Below are 20640 nucleotides of genomic sequence, written 5' to 3'. Positions count from 1 at the left end.
TCATTTAATTGTCTCACACCTCAAGAATCTCTCCAGAGCCCTCTTCATGTCTGTGTTCCTCAGGCTGTAGATGAAGGGGTTCAGCATGGGGGTGACCACCGTGTACATCACCGAGGCTGTGGCAGTGGAGGCTGAGTTGGGGGCAGAATGAGCACTCAGGTACACACCTGTGATTGTGCAATAAAACAAGGAGACAACGGAGAGGTGAGAGGCACAGGTGGAGACTGCTTTATACTTCCCCTGAGCTGAGGAGATGGCATGGATTGAGGAGATGATCCTAGAGTAGGAGTAAAGGATGCCAGCCAGGGGGGCCCCACCAAGCAGCATAACTGTAATATAGATGACCACATTGTTAAGGAAGGTGTCAGAGCAGGCTGTGTGGACCACCTGATTCAGCTCACAGAAGAAGTGGGGGATTTCCAGGTGTGTGCAGAAGGACAGCCTCAGCACCAGGAGGCTGTGTAATAAGGCATGTAGGACACTGATGACCCAGGACACCAGCACCAGCTGCACACAGAGCTGGGGGTTCATGATGACTGTGTAGTGCAGGGGGTGACAGATGGCCACAAACCGGTCATAGGCCATCACGGCCAGGAGAAAGTCATCCAACCCTGTGAAGAGTATGAAGAACATCTGGGTGATGCAGCCTGCATAGCTGATGGCTTGGCTCTGTGTCTGGATGTTCACCAGCATCTTGGGGACGGTGGTGGAGGTGAAGCAGATGTCCACCAAGGACAGGTTGGAGAGGAAGAAGTACATGGGCGTGTGGAGGTGGGGGTCTGAGAGGATGGCCAAGACGATGAGCAGGTTCCCAGCCACAGTGACCAGGTACATGGAGAGGAAGAGCCCAAATACAAGGGGCTGCAGTGCTGGGTCCTCTGAGAATCCCAAGAGAATGAATTCTGCGAGGTGTGTTTCATTGCCTTGTTCCATGTGTTGGGGGTCACTACCAGGAAAGAAAAATAAGCTGTTATGTTCATAACGACAGGCATCGCAAACACTGTGGAAATGCAGTAATTTGCATATTGTGCTCAAGAAGCTGCATCCTGCTTTCCTTGGAGGGAGGGCTGAGACCACCTGGAAGTTATCAGGTCTGGGCAGGACTTTGCAGTGTGAAGTCCTGGGCTGCTTCCAAGGTGAGCTTCTGCAGATGCTGTGTTTTCCTTGGCCCTTCTCTCACACACTCAGGCTAATTTCTAACTTCCCTAACAGACCCATAAGGATATCAAATTATAGGAATACTTTTATGTGAAAAAGTGACACATCAACCCTCAGTTTACAGAATCACTTTCTAGATTCACAGTGACAATCAACTGATGTTTAAAAACAGAAAAAGCTACAAGCTCACGTCTCCCCCTAAAACTGGCTAGGAGGGTCCTCTGAAACATTTATGAGAAATGCAACTAAAGATAAGTTAAGGCCGGCGCCGTGGCTTAACGGGCTAATCCTCTGCCTTGCGGCACCGGCACACCGGGTTCTAGTCCCGGTTGGGGCGCCGGATTCTATCCCGGTTGCCCCTCTTCCAGGCCAGCTCTCTGCTGTGGCCCGGGAAGGCAGTGGAGGATGGCCCAAGTCCTTGGGCCCTGCACCCGCATGGGAGACCAGGAGAAGCACCTGGCTCCTGGCTTCCGATCAGCGAGATGCGCTGGCCACAGCGGCCATTGGAGGGTGAACCAATGGCAAAGGAAGACCTTTCTCTCTGTCTCTCTCTCTCACTATCCACTCTGTCTGTCAAAAAAAAGAAGATAAGTTAATCTGTGGGCATGGATTTTGCAGAATATGCATTGCTTAAAATTTGGATGACCTCTGTGAAGCATACAATAAAAAATTTTTTTGGATCAAGAACTTAAAAATATTTTTGCACCATATAAAAGCCTGATTGTTTAATTCCATTTTTCTATCAACTTTGAGGCAGAACCTAATGAGAGAAAAATGTAGTAAGAAATACAAGTCCCATATGCCCCCGTTAAACACCAAGATGGGGAGGGGGTCCCCGAGTCTACAGGTGCTGCCCCAGGAGCAGAAGCTGTCATCTCCCCTCCTGTAACCCACCTTGAGGTATCACCATGAAAAGGTTGTTTGTCACATCCCTCTGCACCTAATGCTCTTTCTCTACTCCTCCAACTTCCGAAATTCACTGGAACTTGTCCTCTCTTATCCCGGTAATGCAGGTCTCCCATGGCCTCTGAGAACTGTGCCCTCTCCCTCACCATCTGCAGTGAGCATTGTCCTGGGTAACCCAGCATGTATGTGAGCTTTGCACACCCCACAAAAGCCCTTTGTGAATTAAGCAAATGGACCGACACCCACCCACAGGCATCTCCCAGATCTGGGATAAGTTTGCGTGGCTCTCACTGACCTGAAGTAAACTCTCTCCACCTGCATTGCCTCTGATGCAGCTTGCAGGGTTCTGGCACATTCTCATGGGGACTCTGAGAGGCAGGTCTCTGAGTGGAAGCTCAGATTCCCTCCTGGATGGTGGTGGGTACTGGAGATGGGAGCTCTGTCCCCGACAAGGAGGCAGGAAGGAGGGAAGCATCAGTTCCCGAGCCACACTCTAATCTCCAAATGCAACAACCAGGCTGCATCCACACAGGTTGTACGCTCTGAAGGAGGTATTTACAGCTCCCTGCACCTGCTCGTTAGCATCTCCCTGCCTGCTCACCCTGACCTCCAGACACCTGATGTCCCTGGAGGACACTGGCCTGGATGCAGAGAAATGTTTCCTGCTGGGGCTCCCAAGAGATGACGTTAGAAGTCAGCGTACTCCCGTCTACAGCCCCAGGCACTGCTTGATCAATGAGCACAGGGTGATGTAAAACTGAATCCTACCAGTGCCAAGATGGAAAAAACATACAAGCAAACCAACCACATCCCACAGCACAGCATGTGCTAGCAGTCACTGTGAAGACAAGCGAAGCATGTACACACTTCCAGAGAAGGAAGCGATGCTGGTCTGTGTTCTGTGGCACCGTAGGGCAAGTAGAGTTAACGAGAGTGCATGCCCAGCTCACCATAGCTAGAGCTGAGGGCTTCCTTCATAAAGAAATGGTGAAATTTTAGGGGGTGGGTATTCTAGCTACTCTGATGGGATCCTCCCACGGTGTGTGCAAGAAGCAAAACATCACACTGTGCCCCACTCATGTGGTCGGCTTCTTCCAGTCAACTGTTAAGTGCCGATCAAATACAAAACCATGGGCAGGACTTGGGTTGAGTGTTTAAGAAACTGATGAAGGTGCCTGTATCCCACATCCGTGTGGCAGGGTCTGACCCCCAGCTCTGGCTCCTGACTCCAGCTTCCTGGTCGTGCAGATCTTGGCAGGAAACAGTGATGGCTCCAGTGCTTGGATTCCTGCTACCTACGTGGGATACCAGGATTGAGTTCCATTTCTAGCTCTGGCCTGGCCTAATTCCAGATGTTGTAGGCATTTGGAGAGTGAACCAAAAGACCAAATCTCTCTCTCTCTCTCTCTCTCTCTCTCTCTCTCTCTCTCTCTCTCTCTCTCTTTCATCACTCCCTTCTTTTCTGTCTCCCTCTTATTTCCTTTCCTCTATGCCTCTCAAATAAATAAAAGCTAAGAAACAAAACCAGGCAGAAATGCAGGTATAGGGGCCAGCGCTGTGGTGTAGCAGGTAAAGCTGCCGCCTCCACTGCCAGCATGTCATATGGGCGCTGGCTCATGTCCTGGCTGCTCCACTTCCGATCCAGCTCTCTGCTATGGCCTGGGAAAGCAGCAGAAGATAGCCCAAGTCCTTGGGCCCCTGCACGTGCATGGAAGACCTGGAAGCCAAGCTCCTGGCTGGCTTTTGACCCAGCTCCAGCCGTTGCAGCCACTGGGGAGTGAACCAGTGTGTGGAAGACCGTTCCATCTATCTCTCCCCTTTCTCTGTACCAATGCTTTTTAAGTAAATAAAGAACACAGAAATGCAGGTGTAAGGAGAGTGTGAAGCAACTGGTTTTTCTTTTTAGTGGGTGACTCGACAGGATCACAGACGATGGCATTTGCACAGAGATCTCAAGGCAGACAGGGCTTGGGAGCCTCAGAATTATCTGCAGAAGTGTGGTCCTTGCAAGGGAAGCGCCAAAGTAAATGCCCTGCGGTTGGAAGCTCTGCTATAAAACAGGCTCCAAACGCAGCAAGGGCAAAGGAGCAAGAGGGGAAATGGAGAGACGGCGGCAGGGGGCGCTGTCGAGCGAGGCTGCTCCCCTGTGACTGTGAAGCGGCAGACGCATGGAGACTTCACCTGTGCTCCGTGCCTTCTGCACGTGGCTGATTCAGCTGCAAAGGCGTCCTGCGGATGGAGACGCATCTCCCATTGGGCATCGTCTGTGGTTCAAGTTCTGGTCTGGTATGAATGATGTGAACTGGGGAAGCCCCATGTTAATCAGAGCTCTCACTGCAAGGGAACAGGACCTCAGTAGAAACACATAGTGCACACTCACCTCCTGGGCTGCGTCACCAGCAGGCACCTCACATGCCCAGCCACACCAAGCAGGCTAGGAGCGGACCCAGCACAAGCTGTTGACACCAGAATATTCTGTCCTAAGGAACACACAAGTGGAGCACACATTCTCACTTCTTAAGCCTCCTTAGAAAGATATTCACTTAGTTTGCATTCCGTTTCATTATAGCCAGATTATATTCTGTGTTTAAAGGGACTGAAAAGTATGTTTTGAGGGCAGGTGTTGTGGCATAGCAGGTAAATTTGAAGCCTGCAATGCCACCATCTCATATAGGCACTGGTTCAAGATCCGGCTACTCCACTTCTGATCCAGCTCCCTGCTGATGCACCTGAGAAAGCAGTGGAGGATGGACCAAGTGCTTGTGTCCCTGACACCGATATGGGAGTCCTGGGAGGAATTTCTGGCTCCTGGCTCATGGCTTCAGCCTACCCAGCCCTGACATCATGGACATTTGGGGAGTAAACCAGTTGATGGAAGATCTCTTTCTGTGTCTCCCTCTCTCTTTGTCAATCTGCCTATCATATAAAATAGTTTTTTAAAAAAAATAATGTTTTGTGTAATTTGTTACATGGAAAGCTCTACATGCAAGTCCTCTCATCTTCAAATCCATCTGCACAGCATCTTCCAATCTCTCTCTAAGTCCAACACCTGTGCCTCCCCTCTTCAAATTTAGAGAACCATTGTGTTCACACTAGTCTATCCTGGATAATACAGAATGATCTTTTTACTTATTAATAGCCTAAATCTTCCCACTCCCACTCTATACCATGGCAGCTTACATGTTCAAAAATTTGAAGATTAATGTAAAGGCATCTTTTGAAATCATTAGTTGTGCCTACCACACCTCTTTTACCAAAGTGTGGTATTTTTTTGCTGTCACTCCAGGAAACTTATGTAAAGGAGACAAACATGGAATCTGCCATGATCTCTACAGTGAGAAAATGCATTTTATTTTCCATTACTTACAGTGAACATTCTTGATAGAACATATGCAAAATATCCTACACATAATTTCAAATGGAATCACTGGCTTTCCCATATTCGCATATAAAAGGAGGCTCTCCATCGTCAACAACACCTTGGAGCTCATTATAAACAAGAGAACGCTGGAGTCCAGCAGGTTAAGCCCCTGCTTGTGACACCTGTATCCCATATTGGAGTTGCAATGTGAGTTACGGCTGCTCCATTTCTGATCCAGTTTCCTGCTAATGTGCCTTGAAAGGCAGTGCAGGATGGCCCAAGTGCTTGGGTCCCTGCCACCCACCAAGGAAACCAGGAGAGTTCCTGGCCTCTGGCTCCAGCCTGGCCCAATTCAACTATTACAAGCATTTGGGGAGTGACCCAGGAAATGGAAGATTTCCCCCTGACTCTCACTCTCTGTCACTCTGCCAGTCAACTAAATACATGAATAAATCTTTATGAATAGGAGATGAGAGGGTGTTGATCATTCAACACAAAGGAATGACCCGTGTCTGAGCTGGCACAGGTGTCAATTACCCTTACCTGAGCATCCCACGTTGGATACTTGATTGAAAAACCACACAGTGCCCCCTACAAATGCATGGTTGCCATGTGTCAATTAAAGACACACATAAGAATAAGAAATTTGAAGAAACCTCCATTGTGTTTATGCTTCAGTTTTATTCCCTGCTGTTTTTTAGCCATGATGATGTGGGAGTTTCTAGTCCGGAGTAGTTTTTCTCATTGCTCACTGTCGACATTTGGGACAGAACACACACGCGTGTTCAGAGAGCTGACCTGTGCACTACAGGAGTGTGGGTCATTCTTCCTATCGCCCAGTATCCCAAGGTCACCATCGCTGCGGAGAAACCAGGGGTCTTGGTTGAGAACTGGCAGCACCTGACAGATTCCATCAAGGGAGCCTCCCTCGTGTTTCCAGCAGGGAGCTGATGCCTCTGTCATTCTGAGCCCTATTTCTGCAATCACCATCCCAAGAGTAGGACCTGACACACTTCCTACAAGGAGCAGAGCTCCAGTTATGGCAAAATAGACTGTCTCAACATAGCACGGGTGATAAAGCTTTCTTGGGCAGGGATGAAATGACAGCTGGCCAGCAGGGACATAGTGGGAGCTTCCTGGATTGTGACAAACATTTCATGGAGCCCAGAGCATGTACCCAAGAAATGCGGTGCTCGATCTGTTTTTAAGGAGAGATTTTCTAGAGCTTAGGGTCTGTGTCTCTTCTACAAAGCCATGCTTTGAACAGCCCATGGACATGCAGACAGGTGCTTCGGACACAGGCTATGGAGAAAGATGCCTTTGCAGCAGGTTAGACCTGGGGGAGTTAGACCAGGAAACAGAGCAATAGGAGCAGGATCCACCTGACTTCTAGCCTGGTCTCCTAGGAACAACCTGCAAGCATCACTTCTGTCCAGGTCAGTGTCCCACAGGGAACTCAGATGCTGAGAGGTCTGGGTATGAGGCAGGGAGGGGCCTAATGAGCAGGTGCTCTGCTGCTGTCCCCCAGAGTGTGCAACCATGGGCTAGAAGAAGCCTGGTTGTTGCTTTCAGAGTCTTGAGTCTGGCGCAGGGACCCATGTGTCCCTCCTTCCAGCTGTCTTGTGTGGGACAGAGCTTCAGTCTCCGTCATCCACCACCCAGGGCAGGATTTGGGCTTCCGTACTGAGACCATCTCTCAGAGATCCCATGCAGGTGAGCCTGAGAGCCTGGCCGACACAGCAGGAGGAGTCCAGAGAAACGGAAGCAGAGTGTTTGCCTAAGGTCAAACATTTACCCCCATTTAGAGGAGACACCAAGAGACACTGAGTTCATTTGCTTGCACGTTGATTATTGAATCTGTTTGTTCAGATGCTAGAAATGTAATGAGCTATTAGGCTATGCAGGGCAGGGGCATGGCTGGTGGCGAAATGCTGGTGTGGGAATGACAAGTCTAGGACCGACTGAGAAAATAAATTGCTTCAAGAAAAATAGAATGGTGTCCAAGAAAAGCTGTCTTCAGATGGCTTAGAGGAGGGGATATGACAGCTCCTGGTCCCGAGGCAGCATCACCAGACTCAAGCATCTCTCTTCCCAATTTTGTTTTTTTAAGGTTCATTTACTGTTTCATATATATTTTTAATTTTTATTAATTGAAAGAATACATTTCGTGTATTTCATTTTTGACAGCCAGAGTTACAGAGAGACAAAGAGATATTCTGAGAGAGAGAGAGAGAGAAAGATTTTTCCACCTGCCAATTCACTCCCCAAATGACCACGGCAGCCAGGGCTGAGCCAGGCTGAATCCAGGAGCCAGGAACTCCATCTGGGCCTCACACATGGACGCTGGGGCCATGGACCTGAGCCACGTTCTGTGGCTTTTCCAGGCCTATTAGTAGGGAGCTTGGACCAGAAGCAGAGCAGCAGGAATAGGAACCCGCATCCAAATGGGATGCCAGCATTGCAAGTAGCACCTTAGGCTGCTGCACCACAGTGCCAGCTATGAGAGGTTATTTTAAAGGGGGACAAGTTTGGAGGCTTCCCTGTTGGCAAGAAAGGAGCAGATAAGGGCGATGCGTGCACCTATGACCCTGCAGTAGGAGCTCTGAGACATGCACACACATCTCAGTGTCTTCTCTCACTCCGAGCCCTCCCTTGGAATGTGGCTGATGAATCATTCGATGAGGAGAGGTAAGGTAAAGGTTCTACTTTGACGTCTGTCTACTTTGTTATCTGTGAGATGGATGCACTCATGGCTTTCTCGGCTGCTTCCTCGCTGGCCAATTCTGTGCTGCCCAGTCTCTGCCCCTTCTTTTTATGCATCCAGGTCTATTTTTTCCTGTCTTTTGCAGACTCATTCATGCAAAGAATGGACTTTTCCTCACAGCCTTTCTGCTGCTACTGATTCCTTTTATTTACATGCATATCAGTGTACTTCAAAGGGTTCCTAGAAAAAGGGAACTAGGGAACTCACGGATGATGCTACTGTGGTGCAAAAATGGATTTGAAGTCCAGAGCTCAGCAAAGCTATAATCCATGTTTACAAGAGGTCTCCAATGTGTGAAAAACGTGTCATGTGCAAAAGCTGTGTGCCAAAGTAAATGTATCTTCATTTCCACTTTTATGACTGCTCTGTTTCTTTAAAAGATTTTACTTACATTAGTAAATCCAAAAATCTCAGGTATGCAGCCTAACGAATATTTCTGTGAGTAGACAACCACGTAGGCACAGCTGTAACAGGATGAACACACTCTGACTTCAATAACTATGCCCTAATTTCACTCATTCGTATAAGGCTTCTTTCCTTCAACATAATGTTTTTGAGATTCACATTCATTTCATGAACATTTTGAAGGAGCCTTGTAGCTATATTAAGCTAGAGAGGTTGTAAAAGTTTGCAAACTTTCTATTCCCAAGTATCAGACTCTGGTTTATTCAAATTCCTTTGCTTTTAAGTCTTGTTAGTCACTCTGATAACTTTGCATTGTAAGTTGTTTTTAGACCTGTTGTCAAAACCACTGCTCCTCTTAGCTTCCTGTGATTAGATCACTGAAAGTCACAGCTGCTCCTGTCCTCATTTGAAACACATGGTCGTTCACCATTTCACTAAGGTTGCTTTATCTTCTAGAAGCCAACCTGAAGGCACATACGTCTATACAAGATGAAATCAGAGCTTCCAAGCCTCCTTCTCTCAGCTGAAAAGACTTCACGGTGTTATTCTCTTTCCAAGTGTCTGTCAGTTCGCTGGTACATTAATGACGATTTTCAATGTCACTGAGTTATCACCCTTGTTCTATTTTAATTTTTGTTTATTGTGACTTTTGTTTCATTGGTCAGTCTGGGATTAATATTCAATGATCTGGACACATTGGTCCCTAATTAGTGCTGATGGCAGCTTTGTCTTCCATGAGCAACAGGGAGACACAGCCAGGGGTAGGGTCCTGCAGATACAGCAGATAATCTTCTTCCCAACCCCTCAGGGACCCCCTGCTAATGTTGGATCTTGGTTTCCCTCATGCCCACTCCATTTCTCTCATCCTCTCTTCCTCTAGCTCTTTCTCTCTATCGTGTTATTTGTCTCTTTCCTGGCAGTGACTTGTACCACATGCAACCAGGCAACAAGACTCAGCCTTCAGAATTCCTCCTCCTGGGGTTCTCAGAGGACCCAGCACTGCAGCCCCTCATATGTGGGCTCTTCCTCTCCATGTACCTGGTCACTGTGGCTGGGAACCTGCTCATCATCCTGGCCATCCTCTCAGATCCCCACCTCCACACACCCATGTACTTCTTCCTCTCCAACCTGTCCTTGGTGGACGTCTGCTTCACCTCCACCACCATCCCCAAGATGCTGGTGAACATCCAGACGCAGAGCAAAGCCATCACTCATGCAGGCTGCATCACCCAGATGTTCTTCTTCATACTCTTTGCAGTGCTGGATGACCTTCTGCTGGCCGTGATGGCCTATGACAGGTTTGTGGCCATCTGTCACCCTCTGCACTACACGGTCATCATGAACCCCTGGCTCTGTGTGCAGCTGGTCCTGGTGTCCTGGATCATCAGTGTCCTGCATGCCTTGTTGCACAGCCTAATGGTGCTGCAGCTGTCTTTCTGTGCAAACCTGGAAATTGCACAGTTTTTCTGTGAGCTGAGTCAGGTGATCCACACCTCCTGCTCTGACACTTTTCTTAATGATGTGTTGGTATTTCTTGCAGCAATGCTCCTTGGGGGAGGTCCCCTGGCTGGCATCCTTTACTCCTACTCTAAGATCACCTCCTCCATCTGTGCAATCTCCTCAGCTCAGGGGAAGTATAAGGCATTCTCCACCTGTGCCTCTCACCTCTCTGTCGTCTCCTTGTTTTATGGCACAAGCTTAGGTGTGTACCTCAGTGCTGGTGCAGCCCCCAGCCCAGCCTCCACTGCCACAGCCTCTGTGATGTACACGGTGGTCACCCCCATGCTGAACCCCTTCATCTACAGCCTGAGGAACACAGACATTAAAAGAGCTTTGAAAGGAATCTTTGGCCAGAAACTATAAAGCAGTCCATTGAGATGGGGCTGAAGATGTGTCCATGACTGCAGGGCCCCGAGCTCCAGAGCCAACACTGAGAAGATTATACCGGATGTGGAAGTAGAATGTGCTTATTCCATTCACTGCAGTGTTTTTTTTCTTTTCTTTCTTTTTAAAGTCAACTGTTGTGTCAAAAAGGACTCATCCATTACACTTTATGTCACCTGTGACATCTAACAAAAATGTCCTGTGTCACTTTCCTTTCCCCCAGTTTTATTACCAACTCTGTCAAATAAGCAAAAGAGCTTCAGACTTTTCATGGAAACATGGAAGCAAGAGAAGAGTTAGTTTCTGTGCTGAACAACTTGGGAATTCATGCGTGCTTTTTATAACACCTTAGCCCATTAACCGTGTGAAGTATTGAACCTTTCCATACACCTTATGCTTCAATGTCTATGTATCTTGTAGGAATGATTTCATGTCAAATAACATGTATAATGTTAAATAGTCTCCTTTTAACTTCGTAGTTTTTTTGAAATAACATGTTTATTTTACATTGCAAAGACTTCATGCTCTATGCTAGTTCTGTGGACACATATGCTTGGAAATTAAATCCATTCATATATTTTTTGAGGATTTTATTTATTTGAGAAATAAAGTTACAGACAGAGGGAGAGACAAAGAGAAAGGTCTTTTATCTACTGGTTCATTCCACAAATGGCTGCAATGGCCAGAGCTGGGCTGATCTGAAGCCAGGAGACAAGAGCTCCCTCTGGATCTCCAACATGGGTACAGGGGCCCAGGCACTTGGGCCATCTTTCACTGCTTTCCCAGGCCATAGAGGAGAGCTGGATCAGAAGTGGAGCATCCAGAACATGAACCAGCACCCATATGGGATGCCAGCACCACAGGCAGAGGCTTAGCCTACTATGTCACAGTGCCAGCCCCTATTTATATGATTTTAAAGTAGAACGAATCCTCAGAGCAAACTTTACTCTTTTGTCCCTGCTATTCCTGCAAATATCCTTCCCCGAGCACCTCCTCTGGACCATGCAGATGATAGCACTAGTGAACCATGTAAACTGAGTCTCTACTACTCCAATGTATTCCACCACTCTCTTATCTCCAGGTAGAATCTCTATGGAAAGACAAATGGCAATATAGATTGCTTTGACATGGGTGAGAGTCAGAGACAACCTTCAATTTGGGAAGCAAGGTTTTCAATCATAGGCGTTATCATGAAGCAATGATATTTTATTGTCGGGTGCACAAGGGCATATGACAGAGTGTGGTCATCAACCAGGTGAAGGGGTCCGATTTTTGGGTGCAGGCTTGGCTGCTTGTTATTGTTGCTTCATTGAATTAACACCTTGCCTGCACTAAAGGAAGCATCGCTCCTTTTTCTGCAGTAGGCACAGCCAAGGGAATGGTGTGAATGGACATCAACACCATCCACTCCACTCCATTTCTCCTTCATTCCCAGGCATCTCTCCAGTGAGGACTCTCAGAGACCTTGAACCGCCATCTGATCACCTGTGTCAGGGTCGCACATCTTCTTGTTCAAAGGCACGTGCTCTGTCAATGCTTCTGACTCCCTAGAGGGCAGCTCCAACATGGACTTGGGAAACACCGCACGTGAAGTGAACGTGAACAGCACATTATGTGTCAATGTTGTCTCCCAATACGCGAACCAATGCCAAAAACAAGATGCATATGATCGCCATCTCTTTCTGTTCCATCCCCTCGGGTTATTGTATGCACTAGCTTTTCATGAAAATAAACCATCCTGAAATAAAGTCGTTTAATAAAACAACTCTTTATGGAGCAGAACAGGGCTATGGGGAGTTGCTCGGAACTCAGCTTCTCCTGATTCTGAACTTGACTATGAGATTCTGTGTCATCACTCTGAGGCTCATCCATGATTCTACGTGTAGCTATAGTGGTTTTCTCTCAGCCTTTCTGTCCTGGGACTGTTGTGGGCCAGGTTGGGCCTGAATCTCCAGTCCAGACACTTGCCTTTTATTGAGAGAAGAATTCTAAGTGCAGGCACAAACACGACGTGCATGCAGTGTGCTAAGTTTTATTTGTGGAGTAAGAAGGCACAGGGACATGAGGGCCTTATTAAGGGAGAGAGGGCCATGGAAGTGTGGAGAGGGACTTCCATATCAGTCTTCCCCTGGTGTGAGAGCCCCCTCCCCTCCACCAGGCTTCTTATGAGCTTTGTAAAGGGGAGTGGTTACAGAGTACTGCCCCCAGATCCCAGGTAAGGGGAGAGGCCATCTGGTTGACAGGTGGGTTGATCAGATTACGTGGGAGTGGGGGAGGTGTGGCCTCCAGCTCATGAACTTCATCTATCTCCCTGACTTTTCCCACATCAGGGTGCGACCTGTTCCTCTGGCCTGGGTGAGACCTGTGCCATCTGTTGTGAAATTCTCATACAGGTGTCAATGCCTATGTGTTACCTGGAACCTCCATGATTGAGCTAAATTCACATCTTTATGGTACATACATTCAGATATTTCCTTATAATGTCCATGTGTACATCACTTTAGCATCTCTGTCAAAACAAATCACCCAACTCATGATTTAGGAGAAATAAATTGGTGCTCTTACAAGTCCAGGGCTCAGAAGCATGGAATCGGTTCTCCTTGGGCCAAAATGACAGGGTATCTCAGCCTGCATTGCTTCTGGGAGTTCCACAGTGAAACCCATTTCCTCTCCTATTCCTGCTCTTGGTGACCAAGTGAAGTACTGGGTTCTCCGCCCATCTTTGAGAATAGTAGGGCAGCACCTACCAGTCTCTCCCTAAGTCCAAGTCTATGACTTCCTCTTCCAGGAAAAGAACCACTGTGGGCCAGCACCACAGCTCACTAGGCTAATCCTCCGCCTGCAGCGCTGGTACCCCAGGTTCTAGTCCCAGTCGGGGCACCGGATTCTGTCCCGGTTGCTCCTCTTCCAGTCCAGCTTTCTGCTGTGGACCGAGAAGGCAGTGGAGGATGGCCCAGGTTTTTGCACCCTGCACGCGCATTGGAGACCAGGAGGAAGCACCTGGCTCCTGGCTTTGGATTAGCACAGCGCCAGCCGTAGCGGCCATTTGGGGGAAAGGAAGACCTTTCTCTCTGTCTCTCTCTCTCTCTCACTGTCTAACTCTGCCTGTCAAAAAGAGAGAGAGAGAGAGAGAGAACCACTGTGATCACACCAGTCCCTCCTAGATAATCTAGAATCATCTTTTCATTGATCAGTAACTTAAATCTACCCCAACTACACCATCTGCCATGGAAGCTAACACATTCACACCACACTCAATTTGAAGAACAACATAATGGGGTTTTGAGGGAGCATTTATTTTGCCAACTTTTTAGATATGCAGTGTTTGATGTCACCTGGAGCACATTGGTAAAACAGACCAAGGCAGCATTTGTCACAGCTCTGCAGTGAGTGAATGCACTTTTTCTTCAAAATTTTATGCAAAGACATTCTTCTGGTGCAGTCCTGAAATTACCTATACTTGACATCAAGGACAGATCACAGCCTTGATCTACAATGCCTTATAGAGACCAGGACGTACATCAACAACTCCATCTGAGGGTTTAGTAGAAGTGAGAGGATGTTGGATAATCCCAACACACACAAAAATGACAACTGTCTGACATAATACATTAGCCATTTTCCTTATCAGAGTCTTGCATGTTGAGTATGAGTATTGAAATGCCACACTGTGCCAAACCAAATATATATATTTACTCTGTTTCAAATAAACTAAAAATGTTGGGGCAAGGGGTTTCCTAGTGGTTAAGATCCCAGTTCAGATGCCAACATCTCATATCGAATGCTTGGATTGGAGTCCAGACTTTCACTGCTGACTCCAGCTTCCTCCTGATGTAGACACTAGGGGGCAGCAGTGATAGCCCAGGTAATGGAGTTCAGCCTCCTCCATGGGGTTCTGGCCTTGGTCTTCACACAGCCCCAGCCACTGAGGGCATCAGTGGGGTGAAGCAGCAGATCTAAGTGTGTCCTCTTTAATAAATAAATCATGAAAACTCTAAGAATTTTAACAATTAAGAAGTTCATAGTTTCTTACTGTTGCAACCATTTTGAGGCAAATGAAGGGATTTTGTTGCTATATGTGACCAAAAGATGAGTAAAATAAGCCAAATCAGAAGACATGCTTTCTCAAAGTTGTCATTAATAAGGGTACTTTGCTCTGACGGGAGGAGAGAACTTCCACTTTGCTTATGGCCCTGCCTAAATACTGATGGAGTTTGTGGATTCAAAAGGCTTCCATAGCCTTGGCAGCTCATGTCAAGAGCCTCAGGTGATCACTTACGTCATACACAAGAGTGTTAATTGTTAAATGAACAACAGGAGTCACTGTGCACCAACTTCCCACACAGGACCTCTGTCCTCAAAGAGTTGTATTATAATTATGTCTAAGTGCTTGCAAAAGATGTATCATTCTAGGGGCAGGCACTGTAGCCTAATGGGTAAAGCCACCACCTGCAGTGCTGGCATCCCTAGTTGCTCCACTTCCGACCCAGCTCTCTGCTATGGCCTGGGAAAGCAGCAGAAGATGGCCCATGTTCATGGGCCCCTGCACCCATGTGGGAGACCTGGAAGAAGTTCCTGGCTCCTGGCTTCGATGGGCACACGCTCCAGCCATTGTGGTCAATTTTGGAGTGAACCAAAGGATGGAAGACACTCTCTCTCTCTCTCTCTCTCTCTCTCTCTCTCTCTCTCTCTCTCCTTGTCCTCTCTCTGAGTAACTCTGATTTTCAAATAAATAAATAAATATTTTAAAAAGATGTATCATTTGTGAATGATTCTTTAAAGTTAATAAAGTTTCTTTTAAAAAAAGAAATGAAATTAACTTTCTGATGCAATGACTTTGAACAGCCCTTCTCTCAACAGTTGAGGAACAGAGTTTTTTATGTTTGTTTTGTTTTTGCTTTTGTTTTCATGCAAGTGGTGGAACTCTTAGTACAGAGTTGGTCTTCTGTGTATAAAGTTAACTGAAAATAGACCTCAGTGGAGAATGAGACTGGATATGGGAGAGGGAGGAGGAAGAGGGGTGGGAGGGCGGGTATGGTCAGGAGAATCACTATATTGCTAAGGTTGAAGTTATGAAATGCAAAAAAAAGACATGCTTTCTCTCATTTTGGAAAGCTGGAAACAAATTCAATAAGAACTTAGGGGTTGGAATTGTAATGCAGCTGTTCAAGCCATCACCTGCAGCACCAGCATCCCATATGGGGGCCAGTTCAAGTCCTGATCCTGCCCTTCTGATCCAGCTCCCTGCTCATGTGCTTAGGAAAACAGGGAAGGATTTTGCAAGAGTTCGGGACTCTGGAAGACCAGGAGGAAGTTCCTAACTCCTGTCTTCTGCCCAGCCCAATGCCACATGGTGCAACCATCTGGAGATGAACTAGTGGTTAGTCTCTCTCTCTCTCTCTCTCTCTCTCTCTCTCTCTCTCGCATTCTCTCTCTCTGTATCTCACTCTCTGTGTCACTCTGCCTTTCAAATAAATTAATAAATGTTTAAAAAAGAAACTTGAACACTGTTTACTAGAGGATGGGAGATATTAGGTGGATAAAGGGAGATTAGATTACAAAAACAGGGCAAGTCAGGTGAGGTTTGTAGATTATGATAAATATATCATACTAATGTGAGATGTTAACAACAGGGGGCTGGATGTGGGTTGTATGGAGACTATTTGTACTGCTTCACAATCTTGTTTTCTCTATTTAAAATGATTCTGAAATAAAAACTGGAAAAAAAGAAAAGCAGGATTTCTGAAGACAGAGGAGAACTTATGAAGGAGAAATTGCATTTGAACTTGGATCCCTGGTGATCTGTGTGCACACTGACATTGGAATTGCTGGTGTGAATTGATTTTCTCATCCTCTCACTCTCGACATTTGGTGAAGGGCATGGATAGGTGTTGGATGATGCACAGTGCAACATAGAAGCTCAGGAGCATTCTTCACATTGCAAATATCCCCAAGTGCACAGCCATTCCTGTCGAGAACCACTGGTGCAGAGTTGAGAACTGGGAGCATCCTTCAAGGCACCAGCCCTTACATGCTTTATATTTTTTTTTGACCAGCAGAGTTAGACAGTGAGAGAGACAGAGAGAAAGGTCTTCCTTCTGTTGGTTCACCCCCCAAATGGCTGCTATGGCAGGTGTGCTGCGCCGATCTGAAGCCAGGAGCCAGGTACTTCTTCCTGGTCTCCTATGTGGGTGCAGAGCCCAAGCACTTGGGCCATCCTCCACTGCCTTACCGGGCCACAGCAGAGAGCTGGACTGGAAGAGGAGCAACCGGGACAGAATCGGCACCCCAACCAGGACTAGAACCCAGAGCACTGGCACCGCAGGTGGAGGATTAGCCTAGTGAGCTGCGGCGCCAACCCTCTTATGTGCTTTATAATGGGGGTAAGATTGGTGTCCACCCCTCCAAGTCCTATTTTGGTAATCAAGATTCTAACACTAAGCCCCCACAAAACAGACTTCAGCATGTATTAAATCAGACAACTGCCAAGACATGCTACTCTGAGCCCATGTTCTAATATCTCCCTGTGATTATTCTAATTATCAAGCGGTTTACAATGAGGAACTGAATGGCAGCTCTTAACATTTCATACAGAGCAGGAGAAACAGAATGAGGATTCGCCTGATTCTTCCGGGTCTCTCGGGAGCCACCAACAAAACTGTGTTCTGTCCAGGGAAATGTCCCTCAGGGGAATCAGGAGCTCAGAGCACAGAATCGCAGGCAGGGAGGTGCCTAATGAGCAGGTGCAGGGAGTGGTAAATACCCCCTCTGCTGCCGTCCCTCGGATTGTGCAACCTTGGGTGAGAAGGAACCTGGTTGCATTTGGAGTCCTGAGTCTGGCTCAGGGACTGAGGTCTTCCTCCTTCCTGCTGCCTTGTCTGGGACAGAGCTTCCATCTCCATCATCCACCATCCAGGGTGGAATTCGAGCTTCCACCCAGAGACCTTCCTCCCAGAAACCCCACGTAGGTGAGTCTGGCTGACACTGCGGGAGGAGAGTCCCAGGCAGTGGACACAGAGAGTCTTTCCTGGGATCCATCAAAAGTTGCACCAACTTAGCTCACACCTAAGAGAGGACTGGGATTGCTTGTTTACTTGACTAACAGGTGCATTTGTGATGATAAAGGGGCATTGGCCATTGGCTAAAGAAGAAACGCAGGTGAGGGAAGGCCAATTTCTACAGGCAATGAGAGGCATTAGTGCCTAACAGACAGCATTCTGAAATCTGGGGCAGTACAGGAGTTTCATTTTCTCCGTGTGAGTGCCCTTATTGTTGACAACTCAAAATTGATTAATGTAAGGGAGAAGATGGCTCCTGACGCTAGAGACCTGGTCACCACCCTTCCTATTCTGGTTTTTAAGGCAGGACGTAGCTGACTTACTCTCTATGAGAAAGAAAGGCCTAGATGGGGAGAAATGCTTGCATGTGTACCATTACAGCAGCAGCTGCAGAGAAACACACGTCCCAGTGTCTTCCACACTTGGTGCTCACATGACAAAATGTCATATCAGAGATGCAGTAAGAACCGGTCCATTAAAGACACCCACTCGGCAGGGAGCTCATTGCCTGCGAGCTTGGGTGCACTCGGGTTTCCCTACCCTTTGCCCTCTCTCCTGCGTCATCCTGGACCTTTTGTTGTGTGCATTCAGGTGAGATTGCTTTATTCCTGCCTGCCACTGTCATCTTTTCTACAGTGAACTGGCCATGTTCACCACCTTTTTCTGCCCTGAAATTCTTTTATATGTAGCCAGAGAGTACTTCAAAGTCATAGAAAAATGTATTTGAATGGTAAGTTTTTTATGGCCCAAAATATTCAGTGCAAGAAAAGGTCTTAATCCCTGCTTCTGATAGGTCGTTCAAATTGGGGGAAATCTTTGTTTTGCAACATTTACGCACCCAAATAAAGCATATGCTTTACCTTTACTTTCCAGGATGTTGTAAGGACTGTCTTTGATGTATGTAGGGCGACATGTGAAAGCTTGCAATTTTCTATTGTCAAAATTAGTAACTCATCCTTGGTCCACATCCTACTGTCTTAAACCTCGAAAGTAATTCTGCAACCTTAGTGTGAATAAGCCATCCGTACAGATATTTCCAACACGTTGCACATCAAATTGTTCTGGTAACTCGATACGCTTTGTTATTATCCTTTGCCTTTGTCTCTGGAACACGTCACTTCCGTTGCCCTCTGGAACGTCCCACTGTTCCCCATGTGTCTGTAGATCACCTTCCCGCTCTTAAGGAAACTGGGATCCATCTGTCTCTTATAACACACACAGCACTGCTTCTTCCCCTCATTCAAGAAAATTCTGTTCAGCTCCATTCATTACCCAGTGTTTCAAAAGTTGATAGTGGGCCAGCACCATGGCTCAACAGGCTAATCCTCTGCCTTGCGGCGCCGGCACACCGGGTTCTAGTCCCGGTTGGGGCCCCAGATTCTATCCCGGTTGTCCCTCTTCCAGGCCAGCCCTCTGCTATGGCCCGGGAAGGCAGTGGAGGATGGCCCAAGTGCTTGGGCCCTGCACCCGCATGGGAGACCAGGAGAAGCACCTGGCTCCTGGCTTCGGATCAATGAGATGCGCCGGCCCCAGCGGCCATTGGAGGGTGAACCAACGGCAAAAAGGAAGACCTTTCTCTCTGTCTCTCTCTCTCACTATCCACTCTGCCTGTCAAAAAAAAAATTGATAGTGACTGGCACTGAAGTTATTGTAGTGTTATACATTTCGATTTTAATTTTTAAAATGCTGTGTCTTTGCTTTTGTGTGCTAATTTATTTATTTTCCCTTTCTATTTGTAATCATTTATCTATTTAAAAGTTTTAACATGTTTATTGATACATTAGATTCCCAGGACAGAGCAATTACATGAGAGTAACCACCATATTTTTAATAGTATATCAATAAGACTATCTCATAATTACTCTCACATCATTAACATCTCATGCTAATGTGCTATATTTTTAAATTTTATTTAATGAATATAAATTTCCAGTGTACAGCTTATGGATTACAATGGCTTCCCCCTCCCATAACTTCCCTCCCACCAGCAACCCTCCCCTCTCCCGCTCCCTCTCCCCTTCCATTTGCATCAAGATTCATTTTCAATTCTCTTTATATACAGAAGATCAATTTAGTATAAAGATTTCAACAGTTTGCACCCACATAGAAACACAAAGTGAAACATACTGTTGGAGTACTAGTTATAGCATTAAATCAAAATGTACAGCACATTAAGGACAGAGATCCCACATGAGGAGCAAGTGCACAGTGGCTCCTGTTGTTGACACAAAAAATTGACACTCTAGTTTATGGCGCCAGTAACCACCCTAGGCTGTCGTCATGAGTTGCCAAGGCCATGGAAGCCTGCAAAGTTTGCCGACTCTGATCATATTTAGACAAGGTCATAAAAGACAGAGTGAGGATAGTAACCAATGATCCTAAGAGTGGCATTTACCAGGTTTGAACAATTATACAGCATTAAGTGGGGAAGAGGACCAAGAGTACACACAGGTTGGGAGTAGAGCCATTGGTGGTAGAGTAGAGGTTATGATTACAAAGAAATGAGGCCCAAGTGCACTAGACAGGGTCTAGAACAAAGGACAGAACCATTATTAGAGGAGCTAAGAAAGCTGCTGTCTAAGCTACAATGAAGTTTTCTGATTGAGAGGCAAATAGAACCTGATAGAAGGGGCTTGATAATAATCTGGTGGGCTTTAGGCCTTGTAAGTTAAGAGGCCCAGACCTATCTATCTTTTCACAAGGGGTACATCCTAAGGGAGGTGTGAACCTCCTAGGGGAAGACACTCTGTTGACTTTCATTACTTGGCTGGCCTGGGAGGAGAGCTGGCCAGGTAAAGGCAGGGGGCATCTCTAACAAGAAATTTATAGTTCTGTCTGAATGTTGCTGACCCTACTTGACCGTCCCCACAGCTGTGGTGGTCACTTTGGAAGTTGGGCTGAGTGAAGGGCTTTTCAGCTTAGAGCCAATAAGATCTGTGGCTCTGACCTGGGCATCCTTCGACTCCAGGGCAGGTCCATTTCCAGTGATCCAACTCTTGGCAGAACTACCAGGGCTCTTCACAAGCTGACTTCTGCTGAAGCCCAGGCTTACCACATTGAAAGCCACTGCAGTGGACTGGCCTGTTGGGTCTCCTTGAGGGCAG

At 47.0% G+C, this 20640-nt stretch overlaps 2 protein-coding genes across 2 annotated transcripts; one reads left to right on the top strand and one right to left on the bottom strand.

Moving 5' to 3' along the window:
- On the bottom strand, positions 1-933 carry LOC133750078 (olfactory receptor 7A5-like). Its single transcript, XM_062179461.1, has one exon. It carries the CDS (start codon positions 931-933, stop codon positions 1-3), a length of 933 nt encoding a protein of 310 aa, XP_062035445.1.
- An 8594-nt stretch (positions 934-9527) lies between these two features.
- LOC133750079 (olfactory receptor 7A17-like) lies at positions 9528-10457 on the top strand. Its single transcript, XM_062179462.1, has one exon. The coding sequence runs from the start codon at positions 9528-9530 to the stop codon at positions 10455-10457; it is 930 nt and encodes a 309-aa protein (XP_062035446.1).
- The last annotated feature ends 10183 nt before the right edge of the window (positions 10458-20640 follow it).

The sequence above is a fragment of the Lepus europaeus genome, chromosome 20, assembly GCF_033115175.1.
Source record: "Lepus europaeus isolate LE1 chromosome 20, mLepTim1.pri, whole genome shotgun sequence".
NCBI classification, from domain to species: Eukaryota; Metazoa; Chordata; class Mammalia; order Lagomorpha; family Leporidae; genus Lepus; species Lepus europaeus.
Note: the sequence above shows the minus strand (reverse complement) of the source record. Positions and strands in the feature narration are given on the sequence as shown.